At 37.6% G+C, this 18168-nt stretch overlaps 3 protein-coding genes across 3 annotated transcripts; all 3 read right to left on the minus strand.

Moving 5' to 3' along the window:
* Positions 1-4104: 4104 nt before the first annotated feature.
* LOC119993501 (cell division control protein 48 homolog D-like) lies at positions 4105-8852 on the minus strand. The gene is made up of 9 exons (XM_038840660.1): positions 8728-8852; positions 8415-8580; positions 7652-7880; positions 6467-7233; positions 6135-6356; positions 5971-6042; positions 5584-5865; positions 4768-5127; positions 4105-4663 (listed from the first exon to the last, which is right to left on the minus strand). Exons 1-9 carry the CDS (start codon positions 8754-8756, stop codon positions 4373-4375), a joined length of 2418 nt encoding a protein of 805 aa, XP_038696588.1. The 5' UTR covers positions 8757-8852; the 3' UTR covers positions 4105-4372.
* A 1292-nt stretch (positions 8853-10144) lies between these two features.
* On the minus strand, positions 10145-11981 carry LOC119995410 (UDP-glycosyltransferase 86A1). The gene is made up of 2 exons (XM_038841890.1): positions 11312-11981; positions 10145-11077 (listed from the first exon to the last, which is right to left on the minus strand). Exons 1-2 carry the CDS (start codon positions 11844-11846, stop codon positions 10158-10160), a joined length of 1455 nt encoding a protein of 484 aa, XP_038697818.1. The 5' UTR covers positions 11847-11981; the 3' UTR covers positions 10145-10157.
* Positions 11982-12422: 441 nt separating this feature from the next.
* LOC119995719 (TSL-kinase interacting protein 1-like) lies at positions 12423-18016 on the minus strand. Its single transcript, XM_038842230.1, has 14 exons — positions 17859-18016; positions 17282-17504; positions 17083-17165; positions 16948-16995; positions 16603-16712; positions 16129-16213; positions 15752-16037; positions 15358-15495; positions 15115-15263; positions 14792-15030; positions 14328-14703; positions 13436-13837; positions 13207-13329; positions 12423-12987 (listed from the first exon to the last, which is right to left on the minus strand). Exons 2-14 carry the CDS (start codon positions 17415-17417, stop codon positions 12760-12762), a joined length of 2403 nt encoding a protein of 800 aa, XP_038698158.1. The 5' UTR covers positions 17418-17504; positions 17859-18016; the 3' UTR covers positions 12423-12759.
* Between the last annotated feature and the right edge of the window lie 152 nt (positions 18017-18168).

The following is an 18168-nucleotide window of genomic DNA, read 5'->3' on the forward strand; positions in this document are numbered from 1 at the left end:
CACCGTGTGTCAATATATGAGTGGAAGTCATTTTTTTATCATCAAATTCAAAACATAAAAAAAAAAAAAACAAAAACAAAAACAAAAACAAAAACTAAAACTAGAGCTGCTAAACTATCAATCTTTGTGAATTAATCAAATGATATGAAGTGATAAACCTCTTTTAGGCAAAACAATATGTTGTGATTGGGATATGCATCCTAGCTACTGTTTATTTAAACGAGAATAATAGTAAATTGTACACAAAACATTGAATCACCATGTCCATGAGTTGTTTTTTTCGTTCTCCACAAAACCCTTAAAAATAATTGTACATGCATGATATCTCAATTCAGATCAGTCTAATCACAAGGTCTTTTTTGCTAAGGGAACATGAGACAGTAGCAATATAATTGCCAATTTTCCAACACACACACATATATGTACATATATTTTGTAAGTTTGGGGGCCAATCTTCATTTATTTATCTTGTTTATTTGTGGTAATCTGTGTCCTCCAATCCCATCATCCCTTCCAATTTATGGTTCTGTTTCTTCATCTCCTACATATATATGAATCCATCAAACACTACACCTAACACCTCCTTTGGTAAAATCAATTCGTTGCTCCCCTGATTGAATACCTATTATTTTTAAAATCCTAAAAAAATTATAGTTGCTTTTTTTTTTAGTAGTGTATACAATTCAAATTAAGATGTATTTTTTTCACCGGGAAAATATGTTTTAAAAAAATAAGTTTGAAATTTATGAAAAGATATATTAATATTACCGAAAAAAAGAAGTTTGATTTTTGTTGATGTTAAAAAAAATATATCATTGGATTATTTATATACCTTAAAACAAACATATATATGAATTTTTAAAATTGTTTTGTTTTTTTTTTTTAAAAAAAAGGGGATGAAGAGGCACCGTAAAGAGTACCCCCGATTCTTTCATGTTTTTCACGTACATCAGAGTAATCAATAATTGGGTCAACTTAACATCCTTGGAGGCTTGGACTAGAAAATCAAAGGAAGAAAAAGAAAACATTTTAGTGATGTGACAACGATATTATCTTCTACACTTTACCTAATAATTGTGTTCATACAATCATACTTCATATCTATCTACTATTTTCTTTCACGTAATAATTTAAGATTATATTAGATTAGATTATATGTATGTATGTATGTATGTATATATTGGGAGTTATGGTGGTGTGTGGGGTTGATATTGTGAGCCGACAACGAGAATCCCCCAATAAGAGAGATGCAGGGAACGTCGTACAACCTCCTGCTGGCACTTCCTGCTGCCCCTTCTCCTTTTACACTCGTGCGGCTCTCTTTTATTATGTCATGTCTCCTCTCCTCAATAATATGTATATATAGACTCTTTTAAACTTACTATCGGAGCATAGTCAAAGTGTACATTGGTGTGGAACCCAGAACACATGGAGTCCTGACAACAATGAAATGTGAGCATGTAATATATATATATATATGTACTCTAAATTCTACCTCTATCTCACCTTATCTAGTTTTAGGTTATCTTGTCCAACCACTTGTCCACGCACTCGGAATCTTCACTTTCAAACGCCACCGTTTTAATGGTTGAATCTGTTTTGACTATACTACTATTTCTATGGTTCTTGCTCCCTCAGTCTCATCGAAATAATTTAAATTTTAAAATTCCAATAAGGAAAGTTTAAAATATTTTTTAGAGAGAATGATAAAAATTACAAATTTACCAAAATATCATTCATTCTTCTTATTCCTTGCTTTGTAGAAGAAAATTGGGAAAAGGATTTGTTGGAATGATTCCAGCAATTCCACCTCATATCCACCATTGTATACATTAGGTGTAGTGTTGTCAAATCAATGTATTGTTGCATTGGATGGTGGAGATGGGGTGAAATTGCTGGAATAATTCCAACCCCCTATCCCAGAAAATTGGCGTCCGATCATCGTTCCCAATAAATAAACCACCAAAATAATGCCCTATGAAACTATCGAAATGCTAATGTGATCACAAACAAAGGAGAATAACAAAGGAAAAACAAAAATTCTATGTTTTGTTAGATTTACAAGTCTTTTGGGAAAGAAGAGGGTGTTTTATACAATAAAATAAATTATTTTAATTTTTTGTCATTTATGAAATACTGTTTTAAAATTTGTCACTTTTGAATGGATGTCGTCTTATGACCCGAGGCCCACATTAGTTTTTTTTTTTTTTTCTAGTAAAACAATGAGAGGGAAAAAAAAGGATGATGTGTTGAGGGTACAAGGACGGGTAGAGTATGCCCCCACAGACATGATTGATATACGTACGTATTATCTACGTGTATGATATGATATGATATATTTCTTTAGCCTCATTAATTTTTAGTTTTTGTAAGAATTTTTTTTTTTGTCTTTTTCCAATATATATATATAGTCCCTAAAATGAAAAAACAAGTTTTTTCATTACTGAAAATACTATGGGCCTATGGCAGCGTTTGGTTTTATGTGAAAACATTCAAAAAAAATTCATTAAAACTATCCATTCTTACATAAGTTTTTGAGATATAAGAAAACATCGAAACAAGGGATGTACACATACCAATACCAAGAAAGAAAGTGAGAAGACATATTGATGATATCATATATGGAAGTAGGAAATGAGATATATATATATAAGAATTCTCCTATGTGGATCAAAAAGTGTGGACCAAGTTTGTGGACCAAAATCCAAGGGTTGTAATAAACCACAACATAAGTGGGGACCACACATTTATTATGGGACCCACCACATCTGTGGTTGAAAAACAAGTCCACAAACTTGGTCCACATAGGAGAATTTCTATATATATATATATAGTTTTGCATGTGAAGTTGTCTCCCATAAAGTGACTTAGACAAATATAGTGCCCCTCATCATTCACATAACCTACCTAGCTACTAAAAAACACATCCAATTTCATTGCATTCTCCCTCCTATCCCTACCATCTGATGCCCAGCTTTATTTTTAGGAAACATTATATTATATGACTCCCTAATCTCCAAACCCTCTACAATATTTGCTAGCTCTGGAGGGGTTTGCACAATTACACTGACCCTATTGTCCACGACACCAGTCAGTAGATACATATATATCAACCTTAGTGCAAATTACTCTATTAAGTGGGGGGGGGGGGGGGGGGTATATTTAGCAGTAATTTGCATTCAAGATTTGAGTCCATCGAATTGTTTTAGTGGTCAAAGATGGAACATTTTTGAGTAACTAAGTTAAATCCTTTTAGTGAGATGTAAAAATCAGTAAAGAAGTGCGAGTAGTCAGCAATTTAGGCTGGAAGACTGGCAGATTTTGTCATGATAATTTTTACCTGTTGGTAGTCAATGCCAATTATCGATGCTTGAAAGTTGAAAAATGAGAGACAAGACATCTTTGTTGCAGCTCTCTTTTGGGTTTTGGCATGCATAATGTATGTGTTCACCTTTTCTTTTTGTAACGTTAGAATTTACATCAGACAATCAGTCAATTGGTTGATAAATTTCGGATCACATAAAAGATTCTACAATTTTTATGGATTCGTTGAGACTGAGGTCGAGGCCCAGTACAGATTCACCTAACAAGTGGCTAGTAAATTCCGAACCACATAAAAGACCTTGCAACGCTCATGTACTAGCCTGTTGAGATTGGGGTCGAGACCCAGTGCGGGAGATAACACACGGAAACATTCGCGTACGTTCGGTTGAGTAAGGATCCATCTCATAAATGTGATAATGGAAATACCCGTGAAACTTAACTCACTATCTCCCGCTTGCGCTAAGAGTTACCACGGTCAAATTCATCTCAACCAACCATCCGCGGAACACCTTTGCTCATTCGTCATAGCATGAAGTGTTGTTTTGGATTTCAAGTTCATCCTGCCGCATCATATCCATCAACTTTATTGGTTTAGTTACAGGCTCTTGGATAAGAATTATGATGTTTTTGTTCTGCAGAATGAGATTAGCTCTCAAACAAAAACTTGAGCTTCAAACATCCAAGTGTAATTCGGGCTTGGATTGAAGTCTTCTGGCTAACAGAGAAGGGAACCTATTCCACGACCTACTCATTTGACATAAAAGAGATGCAATCAAAACCTTAATCAAGAATACCAAGGTCCAATAACGGCCAAATTCAGCTTAAGAACTTCTGGAGTGGAAGTGAACCACTCTAGTACAAATAGCAAATTGTGTTCTTTTAAATCAGAAGGCAGCCAGTAATCTTCAATTAGTTAAAAGACAGGGTATTTCTGAATTAAATAACTGCCAAGGAAGGCTTTTACAACATCATATGCAGAATAAAAATGTACTCCTAGCACATAAATGTATGTAGGCATAAAAAGCGTATGCAAATATGAAGACAATTTCTAACTATAAAGGTCATCTTCATCGGCGCCACCGGCAGAGGCAGCGAATGGGTCGGATGCTGCAGCTCCACCAGTGCTTGCTTCAGCAAATCTGAATTCAGTTCCAAATCCTCTGGACTGCTGCAAGGTCTGAGCAAATGCCTGGTACTTACGAATATCAGCATCGCTCACACTCCTGCGAGCATACTTCATTGACTCCTCAAAATGTGCTGCCTTGATTTCTGCAACTTCATCCTCCGCATCCTCCTCCATAGCCTCTGGGTTATCCTTCCTCCTTTCCCTCTCAATATCCTGAAAAATACAAATGATTTGTTTTAATTAAATTATTAGATACTAGGTGGGCCAAGTCCAATCCTGCACTCTTGGCAGAAGGGATACAATTCAAAGAACCATACCTTCTCAATGTTCTCTCTAATAGCATATTTACAAGCACGCTGGCATATCTCCGTGATATCAGCACCACTGAATCCATTAGTGTACTTGGCTAGCGCTCTGAGGTCAACATCTTTGGATACTGGGGACTTCCTCAAGCAAGATTTGAATATTTGAAGACGAGATTCCTCATCGGGTAGCGGGATATAGATCAACTGATCAAGACGACCAGGACGAAGAAGTGCAGGATCTATAATATCTGGTCTATTTGTTGCACCGATGATGAAAACAGTTTTCTTTGCAGACATGCCATCCATCTCAGTCAGAAGCTGGTTCAAAACCCTGTCAGCAGCACCCCCAGCATCTCCTACACTGCTCCCTCTCTGAAAGTTAACATGTCAAAAGGATCATATGTAAGCCAAGAGCAAGATATCAACCGCATTGCCACGGTACTAAAAATCAATACAAACAACTGAACACCAAACTCTTTATATATAAAAAAAAAACAACTAAAAACTGCGCACCAAACTGATAATTGTCATCCCCAACTACACAAGGTTGTAGCCCATTGCTGCACAACACACTCATTAATTGTCTACCCAAATTATTCAAGTTAAATAATTCGACAATTTAATAGCATTAAATCAAGCAACTACTTAAGAAATCCAAGATGCACCTTTTTCTCCAGTAAAAATTACTGTAATTCTACTTTTCTTTCTTATCATACAGTGGGAAATGGAATAATGGCTCACTATCTTCTGAATCCACGTATGTCATGACATTGGCCACCATAAAATAAAACAGGCACCCTCTTGTACGTATTAACAAATAAAACGAACCTGAGTAGCAATAGAGTCAAGTTCATCAAAAAATAGGACGCAAGGGGCAGACTGGCGAGCCTTGTCAAAAATTTCTCGTACATTTGCCTCGCTTTCTCCGAACCACATGGTGAGCAATTCAGGACCCTTGATACTAATAAAGTTTGCTTGACATTCATTTGCAATAGCTTTTGCCAGGAGAGTTTTACCGCATCCAGGTGGACCATAGAAAAGAACTCCCTTAGAGGGAGACATTCCAAACTTCTCAAATTTCTCAGGATGCTCCACAGGATATTGAACAGTCTGTTTCACAAAGTAAAACAGGAATAAAAATTTTGAGTTGTTAACAAGTAGATAAAAAACAAAAATAACTGGTAAAGGATATGTGAAATCCGCATAACAAATTACCTCTTGAAGCTCCCTTTTAACATTCTCAAGACCACCAATGTCTTCCCAACTGACATTAGGCACCTCAACAACCTGATCCAAAATTATTGATTAGAGAAATGGCCATATAAAAATTATTCTAAGGATCAGTAACTCCAAGTCGATAAAGAACAGACTACACTTACTGTTTCGCGCAAAGCAGAAGGATTACTTGTTCCAAGAGCAGTCTGGAAGTGTTCATTGCTTACTGCCATGGAATTCAGTATCTCAGCATCAATTGTTTCATCTTCCAAGTCAATTACATCCATCTTTTCCCTGATGCATTGGAGAGCAGCCTCGGTACACAAAGCTGCCAGATCAGCACCCACATAACCATGGGTATTCTTCGAAATTCTTTCCAAGTCAACCTGTAAAAAACAAGGCATCAAAATCAGACAAATTTGACAGATTCCCTCAGAATAGTGAACATGGAAAGGAATTGCGTGATCCATGAGAACAAAATGCTATTTGATCTTACATCCTCAGCAAGCTTCATGTTCTTTGTATGAATACGAAGAACCTCAAGGCGCCCAACTTCATCTGGTACACCAATATCAATTTCCCTGTCAAATCTTCCAAACCTTCTCAGTGCTGGGTCGATGCTGTTGGGACGATTTGTAGCCCCAATAACAATGACATGAGCACGTGATTTAAGCCCGTCCATGAGCGTCAAGAGCTGGGAGACAATCCTCCTCTCAACTTCTCCATGTGTCTTCTCTCGCTTGGGTGCAATTGAGTCAATCTCATCAATGAATATAATGGATGGGGCATTCTTCTCTGCTTCCTCGAATGCCTTCCTGAGATTGCTTTCACTCTCCCCTGCCAACTTTGACATTATCTCTGGTCCATTTATACAGAAAAAGAAAGCACCCGTCTCATTAGCAACAGCCCGAGCAATCAGAGTCTTTCCAGAGCCAGGTGGTCCGTACAGAAGGATTCCTTTAGGTGGCTTTACACCAATTGATTTAAATAGCTGTGGATGCCTCAATGGAAGTTCAACCAACTCTCGAATCTGAGCCATCTGTTTTCTAACACCACCAACATCATCATAACCAACCTCATCCAATCTGTTCTCATCCTCCCTTCTCACAGGTTCTCCCTCACAAAAAATCTCTGTGTCAGGGGCAACCACACAGTATTCTGGAGGGTCAGTCTCAATAACCTTGAACTCCACACTTCTCATTCCCCCTCTCACGAGAAAAAGATCACCCTTCCTTACTGGGCGGTATGCCTCAAGGAAATATGCTGCAGGTAAAAGCATGCAAAGCAAATGGGAAATTAGCAAAGACAATTATTAATCCACACAACTGGTTCAGGTGAGATAGAAAGCCAGTTTTGAATATCAATTCCAGAAAACTATAACAATAGATGTAATGCTTCATAAGAGTCTCGAAGAAATCTTAAGACTCTGGTACCATAAAGTATAATGCACTCAGTGAGAGTACCATAACAACCAAGTTCATGAAATTACTGCTCAAACCAACATCTTTAAAAAAAATAAAAATTATCGCAAGCATAAAATGGCATGTAATATTCAACAGAAATCTTTAAAATCAATTTGTTTAACTTCCTCTAAAGCCTGGGAATAAGGAGAAGGAAGGGGGCATTGTCCTGTCATGGCCTCACGAGTATTACATAGAATAAAAGGATAAAATCAACTCACGTTTCAAATATGCATCGAACAGATTTCCGGTAACTCCTTCTATTGTGTCATCCACGGGCAGAATATGCACACGCTTTCCATACTTAACATCAGGACACTGGTGCACAGAAACAACGTCCCCAAGCCTAACCCTAAGGTTAGACCTCACAACCTTGTTCATCCTGATCTTTGGTTCATCACATGTATCATCAGCAAGGGCAATGCAGATTGTATCTTTCCTTTTCTTACCCTGAATATGCAAACAGTTGAACACAAATTCAGACTTGTTTACAAGAATATAAATGTTGGCCATATTATATATTTGAAATTTAAAATGCAGATAATCTGCATAAGTCCTCTATTCTATCCAATGAAACAAACACATAACTCCTTGCAACAATTGCAAAGAAAGCCCCTGAGAAAAACTATCTTCTCTGCTTCAATAGACAAAACAATCAAAATACGATCTCAAAAGTCCCATTACAATTTCTCTACTAACAAAATCAGGGTATAAGTCAGGCTTTAGACACTAAAACCCCACTTTAAAGGAATAAAAGACATCCTTAAATCATTCGTAGAGTACATGCCAATTCATGGAACAACAGTTTAAAGCCCATTAAACTCCAGATAAAAACACGAAATATCTTATCCCGCAAAAAACAAACCCTAATTCCCCAACATCAGCGATGAACACACAACTTCGAATCTCAACGAAATCATAAAGTACAGTAATAACAGGTGCAAATCAAGAAACTCAAGCGATAATAATTCAGTTAAATCAAACCTTAATCAAGATCGTGTCTCCACGAAAGAGTTGGAGCTTCTCCATGGTATCCGGGTGGAGTGCCACGACGGAGTTGTCATCGTTGACAGCCTCATCAACGACCAAGCGATTCGCCGCCTTCTTCCGCTCGAGAATGGCGGTACTGAAGTCCTTCTTCGTTCCCTTACTGTTAATCAAACCCACAACAACAAAAACCAAAAAAATCAAAATTCAGAGCTAAAATCCAGATTGATAAACACAATGACAAATTTTACATCGAAAAAACAACAAACAGATAGAGGAAATCTCTGCGAGCAGAGATCTGGTGACTTACGCGTCGGAGGATTCAGCTTGGTTCGACATGGTCGGTACAAAGAGTTAAAGCGAGAGAGAAGCAGATACAACGTGGGGTTGGAAAATCTGAACACTAGTCTTTTTTTTAAAGTAAAGGTCATGAACCTATATATATATTATTGAGAATACGAGTCCAAATTGTACGTGACTAAGGCCTTGCTCCGTTTCCTTTTTTTTTAGGCCCTTCCTCCATTTCTTGTTTGGAAAGAAAACTTTTTTATTTTAAATTTTATTTCTAACTTGAATTTTTTTTATTTCTAAATCTTATTTCAAACTTTTTTTTATTTTAAACTTCACTTCCATAACCATTGGTTGGCCTAGCCGAATATTGTAGCCACAGATTACACTCCTAGCATCTGTAAAATGTTCTATGTTATTTCTTGCTACGTTAGGAACCAAATTAATTATAGGAAAACAAAAAAATTAGAAATGTTGATACTGTAAAAATTATAAATAATAATAGAGATTCCTATAGAAATCATTAAGCTTTACTTTTAATTTTTTTTGAGTACAAGTACAGATACAATATACGACACACCACTAGATCAAGCCTATGAAAGTAAAGGTGTCAACATGCCCCATGCAGGAGGTATAAACCAAGCCCACACACCTCTTTATAAATATTCGGGAGGATGTGAGACTATAACTCATGACCTGAAATCATTAAGCTTTACTATCTTTTATGTGATTTATTAAAAAAAATAAAGAATGCCAATTTTATTCATCTTCCCGTGAACTTGCTGTTACTCTGTTAGTACGTTGTTTTCAAATAGACAGGCCCACGTAACACATTTAATGGGCTCGACCTAGAATTGGCCCTAAAAGTGTTGGTTACCTACGAATACGATGACGTTAATGGAGTTAAGACTAAATGGTCTCCGAATGCTTTGCCTATTTGCCTGATTCCCTTCATTGGAAAGAAGGCCTGGCCCGTCAGGCCTATTTGGCCCATCAGAAGCAAAGAAGTCGAGATAGGCGCTGTCATTAGTTTAGCTATAATTAGCTGTAATTATCTCAAATTATATTTTTTTTAGTTTTTTTTTTGTGTTTATTTAGTATTTTGGATCATCATAATGTTAGAATGAAGATGATTTTGAAAAAAATATATTCTAAATTCTAAACCATAAACCTTAAACTCTATATTCTAAACTATACAATAAACTTTAACTTCAAACACTAAATCATAACTCTTAAATGGTAATAATACAAAAATATATATATATATTTGGAGGGATCTAGGGCTGTAATTAGTAATTACAGCAAAAATAATTACAAGATTCCTTAATATTCATATAAAATTAAGCACATCATGAAAGGTTGTTTTGTCATATCAAAAGCTAGACCATACATCAAGTTTAGAACCAACACCTTTAGAGAAAAAAAAAAGAGATGCTTTCTTTTTTAGATAATCTAAGCTGTAATTTTGTGAAACTTCACGGTTTTCAACTTCACATAAGTAATGAAGCAATTCAAGTTTTCTTCTGATGATCCATTGCTTGATAATGCATTTTCCATCACCTTTCTGACCTCTTTGACATTCTTTCTCACTTCATCACCTGATTTTCCACACATCAAACGGTTGATCTTCGCCGCCATTTCCGTTCTCGTGACTAATTTCTTATCACAGAGATTAACTCCAATCTTCCAATCATCCACCGCTAATTTCCGATTAGTGAATTGATCAGTCAACAGAGGGAAACACAACAATGGAACGCCACACCATATGCTTTCCAATATTGAATTCCATCCGCAGTGTGTCAAGAACCCACCAACGGCCTGATGTGAAATCACTTCCATCTGACAACACCACGGCACAATCAACCCTCTTTCTTTCACTTCCTCATCGAATCCAACGGGTAGGAAATCGACTTCATCAGAACCCACAATGTCTGCGCGAAGCACCCAAATAAAACTCACTTTACTAAGCGAAAGCCCGTGAGCTATCTCAACGACGTCGTTTTTGGTGCAGTGAGCATAACTACCAAATGAGACGTACAAAACTGAACCGGGTGGCCTGGTGTTGAGCCACTGAGTGCAGTCCGACTCGAACCATAAACTCGAACCCACAATGGGTTTAGTGACATTAGTTGGGAAAACTGGACCAATTGCGTAAACTGGCTGGTTCTCTTGCAAGGCTAAGATGGGATTGGATTCTAGCTCTTGTATTGTGTTGACAAGAACAAAATCTACTCTCTTTACATCCTCATATCCCTTGTATAGTATTCGATGGATCACTGTTGTTACATCGGTGGCCTGGAGATATGATGTCATGTCTTTTGGTTCGATTGGATCAACTCCTGGTATGTAATCAATGGCATCCTCTCGCTTATCTACTCAAAACAAGAACAATCTCATTATAGTAACTCTTAGCAGTTGGGATCCCAATTATCCTACATGCTATAGTTGTACGCATGAAATTCTATGTGAATAAGTCAAACCCGCAAAGTCTCTTTTATCCCGTGTGTCCAACCCAATTGTTGGGATCTTTATCATTTCGATTTTTTTTAGAAATTAAACTTACGTGTATATCTAAGACGTATAAGAATTAAGTAAAAGATACATACCATGACAAGCAAAATGGCCATGACTGGTAAGCAGGTTCATGTGATAGTAGAGAGTGAAAACCAGAGCTGGTTCAGTCCAAAACGAAACACTAACAAGATTATACTTGTTGGCAATCACTGATGTCCAAACAAAGAAAGTATCAGCGATCAAGCAAGTGAGAGGGGGGTCTGAGTGAACAATCTTGGCAACAAGTTCATCAACATGAGCTGAGAAGACATGCAAAACACCGTCCCAGAACATGTCATGGTTAAGAATTCGATCAAACCCGAGTGGAAAACCATCGCTTATGGTTGCATAACGTATGTCAAGACCAGATTGACGTGCTTCGAGGAAGATGTCATCAGTCCCATTAGCAGTACTACCATCAGGTTTGGTTTTGGTTATTTGGTGGTGGATTGAATGGGTATTGACAAAAGTTATGGTGAAGCCCTTTGAAGCAAGTTTCATGGCAAGATGAACGAAAGGGTTAACATGGCCTTGGAGAGGGTAGGGTATCAGGATGGCATGAGGTCTTTGTTCATTATTGTTCTTCATAGCTTCGTTGGTCTGTGAGTGCAATTGTGGCTGTGATTATGGTCTTATCAACTTGCGTTATTTTGTGGGGCATATTTTGTGTGATTAGCACTATACATCACTTGTAAGATGTAACCTGTCTTGGCCAGAAATAGACGTAAGCCACCACCAATGATCTAGTGGATCTTGTCATGGCGCATGAGATAATGACGTCTAGGATTGTAAAAGCTAGCCATGTATTATATACAGAAGAACAATAACGATTGATTTGCAAAGAGATACGTACAGAACATTCGGCATATTATTCTATGGTAAGCCATCAATTTAAGATGGCCCCTGGGACTTAGTCATGAGCTCTCATCATTGATTTTCACTCTAGAGGCTTTTCATTGGTTTGTAAGGAAGGACAACGGTGCCCGAGAAGACTTTTCACTGGTATGTCATGTTAATTTTCACCAGTAAAATGATAAAATAATTATTGAGACTCTCAAAATATGACCCTCATTCACCCCCAATTAATGTGAAGTGAGGGTCTTATTTTGTAGATATGTAGCATTAATCAATATGATATCAAACCATATTAAAACAATAAACCAATAGTCAAAAGAAAATTAAGTTAGTTTTTCTTTTGTGAATACACAGTAAGTACATAACTTCTTTGGAAAACAATGTACAGAACAAACTACAGAAAAAAGTTGGACGACAACAGAAAACTGTGCAATGTTTACACTTTCGATATTTGTACATGCAGGGGTGATGCTATGATACATGGAACATTCTCCACGCCACCGGGTTCTCTTGTTGGCTTGTATCAGATCCATGAGCACACACACCTTTTGTCAGCTGAACCGGAAAGTAATTAGTCTTCTCTATATTCAGACAACTCCTCTAGCTCTCTAAGCATGTTATCACCGAGGAACAAGTCACTACAACTTCAAGCCCCACTGCCAACTTTAAAATTGATAAAGGAGGCAGTTTCATGAGTTTCAACTGTTGATGGAGCTTCTTTCTTGTCCAAACCGAAAAATGAGCAATTCTGAAATGTGTCCAAACTGCTGGCTATCAGACGGTTCAAACCACCAAGGCTGTCACTTAAAATTAGGTCTTCGTTATCATACTTTGAGGGACGAATGTCCAGATCTAACGATCCTAAAGATTCAGGCTGCGACATTCAGAACATGAAACCATGTCAATTATCCAATAAGTCAAGCCATAAAAGGTCCAAGTACAAGAACTCATATCCCCTATCATTGATGATTCGATACTATCATTTACTCTCAGGAAAATTTAGGTTTCAAAACCAAAACCGACTGCACAAGAAGAGGTAATGGGGCTGAAGAAAACACGATAGTAAATTGGGAAGAAAACGATAACAACATACCCAATAAATATCTGTTAGACCAGTGAAATCTTTTGCCGGATTGTAAACATCATGTGCATCAGGGGTACATTCCTCCATAGGGTCACAAGGACAGTCCATAGGGTGCTCGGCTTCAGGTAACTCCTGTAGAGATTGAGACTGGTATTGAGATTTGGATTGAGAATGTTTCACAAATACCTATTGCCTTTCCAGGAAATAAAGATACATAAGACAGAAACAAATAAAATACCTCAACCAAGTCACCAGAAGCCGCTGAGCTTGTTATTGCAACCTGTTTGCAGAGCCCCGATGAAGTAAAATCTGTTGTTGTAGGAACATCCTGACAAAGAACGTGATTCTTTTGAAATGAGAAGGCATCACATGTTTGTTCAGCATCCCAAATAGAAGATGCTTCCATGGATGCAAAGACCATCTTGTTCTGATGTCTGGACATATGAGCAGCAATAGCAGCATCAAACGAATCACAGCTGAATGGGGTTTGCAGAAAGCATTGACCAACAGGAGGTTCAACGCATTCAGCATCCATGTCCTGAGGCAATTCTGAAAGTAGATCTCCAACACTTATATTAGTAAGACTGTCTGCCCACTCTCCAGCTGATTGACCCGCACCATTGTTCAACGCCAGATCATACTAAACATGAAGATGCACAAGTTCAGTATCGCATGGTTGGAGACAAATTATTCTTAAAACTCTTTAATTTTAATAATACGTCTTGTTGAAAGGCGAATACATGACCCAATGGTAGAGTTTTAGTGGTGCAACTAGAGGTCACAAGTTCAATTCCTGAAAAAAAGCCTCTCTAAATATTATGTGGGGATAAGGTATGTGTACATTCTATCTATCCCCGACCCTGCCCACTACGGGAGCCTTGTGCTAGGGAGTTGTTTTTAATAGGTCTAATTTAAAATCTAAGTTGTACTGCTTCATGAGACAAAATTCATGTAAACCAGCCCACAGACTTACACTCTACATATCTATTTGTTTTAACACAAATGTATGACTTTCAGAACTTTTGTGGTGCAATGATGCACAACTCCAAAACCTGTAATCATGCCTTCATTCCAAAGCATCTTAAAACTGTTAAAGCCACAAGCTCGCAAGGATAAGAGAAAATATTTACCGCATCTTCCGATTGTCTCGGGTTAGTCCTGTCACCAGTGTCCTTTCTATGCAATGATATATTTGCTGAAGAATCAAAGGACTCCACAAGATTATTTCTGGAACCTGCATTCAAGTACCTATGCATTTCATGGGCATCATCTGTAGAAGGCGGTGCACAAGCATGGTTATCATCTGTTGTAACTAGTTGATCCCTGAATGGATCCACAAGTGTCTCAGACTGATCATTGTTTGATGGCCCAGCTGTGGGAACTGAACCCTCAGTTTGCCCCTCCATATTTTCAACACTAATATGATGACTGCAAGGAATGCACCAGGATCTTAACGGTGGTTGTGACGTTGCCGACCCAAATTGAGAGTTGGAAAACCAACCATACCTTCAATTAGAAAACTGATTAGTCAGATATCATGTATAGGGGCCTCATTTTAAACAATTGTATTTGATTTTAGAAGAAAAGAAGAAACCTCAAGCGAAAAACTGGAGGACTTCCTATCATTGCATATACATCTGCTGCACTGACGGTGGAATCCTGAGTCCATCTCTGACAACCCACAAGATTTTCCCTCTGAGCACTGTAAGGGAAAAGCATTAGGTCTCCAGATGCTGCACTTGAATTACCCCATTTGCGGTTCAGGTGTTCCAATACCGATGATATCTTTTTCCGGGTACTAAGAGTGAGCTCCAGGTGTGGATTATGTTTATCCTGAGAAAAGAAGAAAAACCAATCATTTCTTACAATGTTCTGACCTACATAAAAGTTGACCTCTTGATTTTCTTTTGTACTCACCATTTCCAACGCTCTCCGAACACCATCATCAACAGGAAACAACTGGAGCTTAAGTTTCATAGAATTGAGAGCATTGCCCCCGACTAAAGGATTTTGTGAAACAGCTACTGTGTATGGTACTTCTCCCACTGGGTCAAGGCCATTTTCAACTAGAAATTATAAGGAATTCATGTTAAAAATCCATGCATTTCTTCACAATTAAAAACATTTAGGAAACATATAAGCAATGATGTTCAGCAGCACCTGGCATACACCGCTCATGTTCCACCTCTTTATCCATCCTTGTTCGCTCCAAATGCTCTGCAGCATGAGCAACCAAAGAAACACCAGCAATTGCAGCCTTTTCCCATTTTTTATATGCTGCGGATGAGACGACACCTCCTAAGAATCAACCAACAAAAAAACCCATAAGCAAGTTTGTTATTTGGCACAGACAATTAAGAAATAGTTAGGATCATAATTTTCAACAACCAGATAGTAAATTGAAAGCAAGAAAAGTTTAGAACATTGGCTAACAAGATAGCTGATGATGATGATGCTAGATTGCATCAGATCATCAGACGAGAGCATTAACCAAAATGAACCCAAATGAAGGGGGGGCCGGGGGGGTGTGAAAGAAATAAAAGAAAAGATTTACCTTGTTTCCGTCTCTGCCTGCTGTTAGGTGGTTTTATGGCAGTAGTGTCTCCTCTGTGGCCACAACGATTACCACCTGAATTAGCGTTGCGCTTCACTAGTCCCTTTCCAGATCCTAATTTTTGAATATTTTGACTGTCCACAAGAAGCAGTTTAACAGTGCGGCTATCCTGTGCTGATGTTCTACTCTGGCTTCTGACAGATGTTGAAGTAATGAGAGAACAGTTTTCCTCGAAGGGACGTCGTTTTCTCACATTTTTCTTTTGGTCTTTCAAGAGTTGGTGCTCCTTCACGTGAATGTAGGTTTTGGTCAGTTAGTACATGCTCATTAAACAACTTCCATAAAATAGGAGGGCCACAGATATTATATTGACTAACCAAGGCTTCTATAAATATCTTAAAACGCCGGGGCTTCAGGTGAAGTTTCGAGGCCTTGCAGCTATATTTTTCCAATAAAGACCACCTAGAAAAACAATTAGCATTTGCAAGGAAAAATCATTATAAAACAATGTCAGAGAGGTTTATGGCCAAAACACAGAAAGAGATTTTAATAATTTTTTTTATAATGCTAAATACAATCATTAATGTATTTAATCTTGATGACACCAACACTAAAGTCGGCACAATTTTCCTTTAAATTTCACTTTTAGAGAAATTGAACTGCAATAAATTAATGGCAAATTGCAACCAAGGAAAGGACACTCAAGTGAGCAAGGGGCTTTTCCCCGTAGAAGATTTGCCAATAAGAAATATGAGTTTTATGACACGTAGATTAAATAAGGAATTACCCAATTACAAAAGAATTCACGAGACACAATCATATCTATACAAACACTTCTACAGCAATATTACCATCGAAGCATTGCTGCGTTGGTATCCTTTGAGTTTTTGGCATCCAAACACAGCCCTGGACCGAGCAGCTTGTTCATACGCCTCACAAGACGATAGTAGTAATGTCTGACCTGAAAATCAACAAAAAAAAACAAATGTTGAATACGATAAATATACATATATGATAACAAGGAAACGTTATTATATGAGCTCTTGTGCAATGTTCCATTCCCCTTTCCCCCAAAAAAATATCAAATATACCGGTAAATGGGTATAACCTAATAACTTAATCAAAAAAGGAACATGAAGATTAACAAACACAATGAATAAAACGACAACAATTATTTGGCCCTAGAAGAAAAATACCTGATCTTTGTTTTTGCTTTGGACACGACAAGTGATCTTCTCGAAATTCTGCGATCAAGCCATGAAAATGTAAGCATAATTCTAGCATTGAAAAAAGGTTCGATGGCAAAACACATTCCAACAACAATAATATACCTTGCCAGCTTGCCGGAGTGCAGTGAAGAAACTTTCCTCCTCTTGATGCGTCCAAGCTGCCCATTGCCGCGTTGGTTTTTTGGCTGCATCATGGATTTCAGCAAAAGTTAATATTTAACAATTACATGATAGACCAAATACATAAATCACAAACATAGCATCTACATTGTCAACAACCACAAAAATATCATTGTAGTACCAGGTGGCTGCTGCTGTGGTGAAACATTAGTTCTGGCTGATGGTGTCACACCAGGATCTCCATCCGGAACCATAGAAATGTTATCTTGCTGAGGTTGTACCTCAGACTCCAAGGAAACCTGTGATTCCGTCAGCATCTTCAGGACTTCACAGAAACCCTAATTTTCATGCTCTTTAGCTCCCAATGTCCAACCATGCATTACGCTCGGAGTCCAACGCAACAACTACAACAGACGTGCTTCATGTCAGATAAGAACACAATAATTGCAGGAATACAATCCAAACTCGGAGCTTGGAATCTATGAAAGTTCAAAATAATCGACAAGGGCTCGGATTTTTGGGTGAAAAAATGTCGGTTTCGTCGGATATGAAGACAGAAGAAAACATAACTGACCTAGAAAATCATAAATTTGCTTCCATTAAAATGGAAGCAAGATTGCTAAGAAGAAAAGGAAGTTAAACAAACAAAATCACGATTTCGAAGTTAAATTAAATCTTACAGATCATTGATTATAGAAAAAAAAATTTAAAAAAGAAAAAACAGATAAAAGCAAAAATCAAAGGGAGAAATAACGTACTATCTATGAGGACACGATTTGCGCAGAAGAGATCCGGAACATAGATCGAATCGATTCAATCAAGGCCAGAAAATTGACTAGGGTTCTTGTGTTTTTTCTTTGAACTTTGAAGTTCCTTAATTTTTATTTTTTTATTATTATTTTTGATCTCAGCAAATTAAGATTTGGAATTTGGAAAATGGAATATGGATAGTGGACTGGATAGTACCGAACTCGAGCAAATTATAAAAAGAGGCCCAATGTTAATATTAATCAAAAAACATCAGGCCCATTTAATTCTAGACTGTAAAAACGACATCGTTGGAAAGCA

Source organism: Tripterygium wilfordii, chromosome 3, assembly GCF_013401445.1.
Source record: "Tripterygium wilfordii isolate XIE 37 chromosome 3, ASM1340144v1, whole genome shotgun sequence".
NCBI classification, from domain to species: domain Eukaryota; kingdom Viridiplantae; phylum Streptophyta; class Magnoliopsida; order Celastrales; family Celastraceae; genus Tripterygium; species Tripterygium wilfordii.

What these genes read in the sequence shown, in the direction of transcription:
- LOC119995719 (XM_038842230.1), bottom strand. Translation starts at nt 17,417, where the DNA reads ATGCTGACGGAATCACAGGTTTCCTTGGAGTCTGAGGTACAACCTCAG. An exon ending in CAGGCAGAGACGGAAACAAG is followed by an intron (nt 15,496 to 15,751) that starts GTAAATCTTTTC and finishes GTTGATTCTTAG; the next exon opens with GAGGTGTCGTCTCATCCGCA. An exon ending in CTTCTGGTGACTTGGTTGAG is followed by an intron (nt 13,330 to 13,435) that starts GTATTTTATTTG and finishes CAATCTCTACAG; the next exon opens with GAGTTACCTGAAGCCGAGCA.
- LOC119993501 (XM_038840660.1), bottom strand. Translation starts at nt 8,756, where the DNA reads ATGTCGAACCAAGCTGAATCCTCCGACGC. An exon ending in CAAGCTGAATCCTCCGACGC is followed by an intron (nt 8,581 to 8,727) that starts GTAAGTCACCAG and finishes TTTGATTAACAG; the next exon opens with TAAGGGAACGAAGAAGGACT. An exon ending in TTAAAAGGGAGCTTCAAGAG is followed by an intron (nt 5,866 to 5,970) that starts GTAATTTGTTAT and finishes TTTGTGAAACAG; the next exon opens with ACTGTTCAATATCCTGTGGA.
- LOC119995410 (XM_038841890.1), bottom strand. Translation starts at nt 11,846, where the DNA reads ATGAAGAACAATAATGAACAAAGACCTCATGCCATCCTGATACCCTAC. An exon ending in TGGCCATTTTGCTTGTCATG is followed by an intron (nt 11,078 to 11,311) that starts GTATGTATCTTT and finishes TGTTTTGAGTAG; the next exon opens with ATAAGCGAGAGGATGCCATT.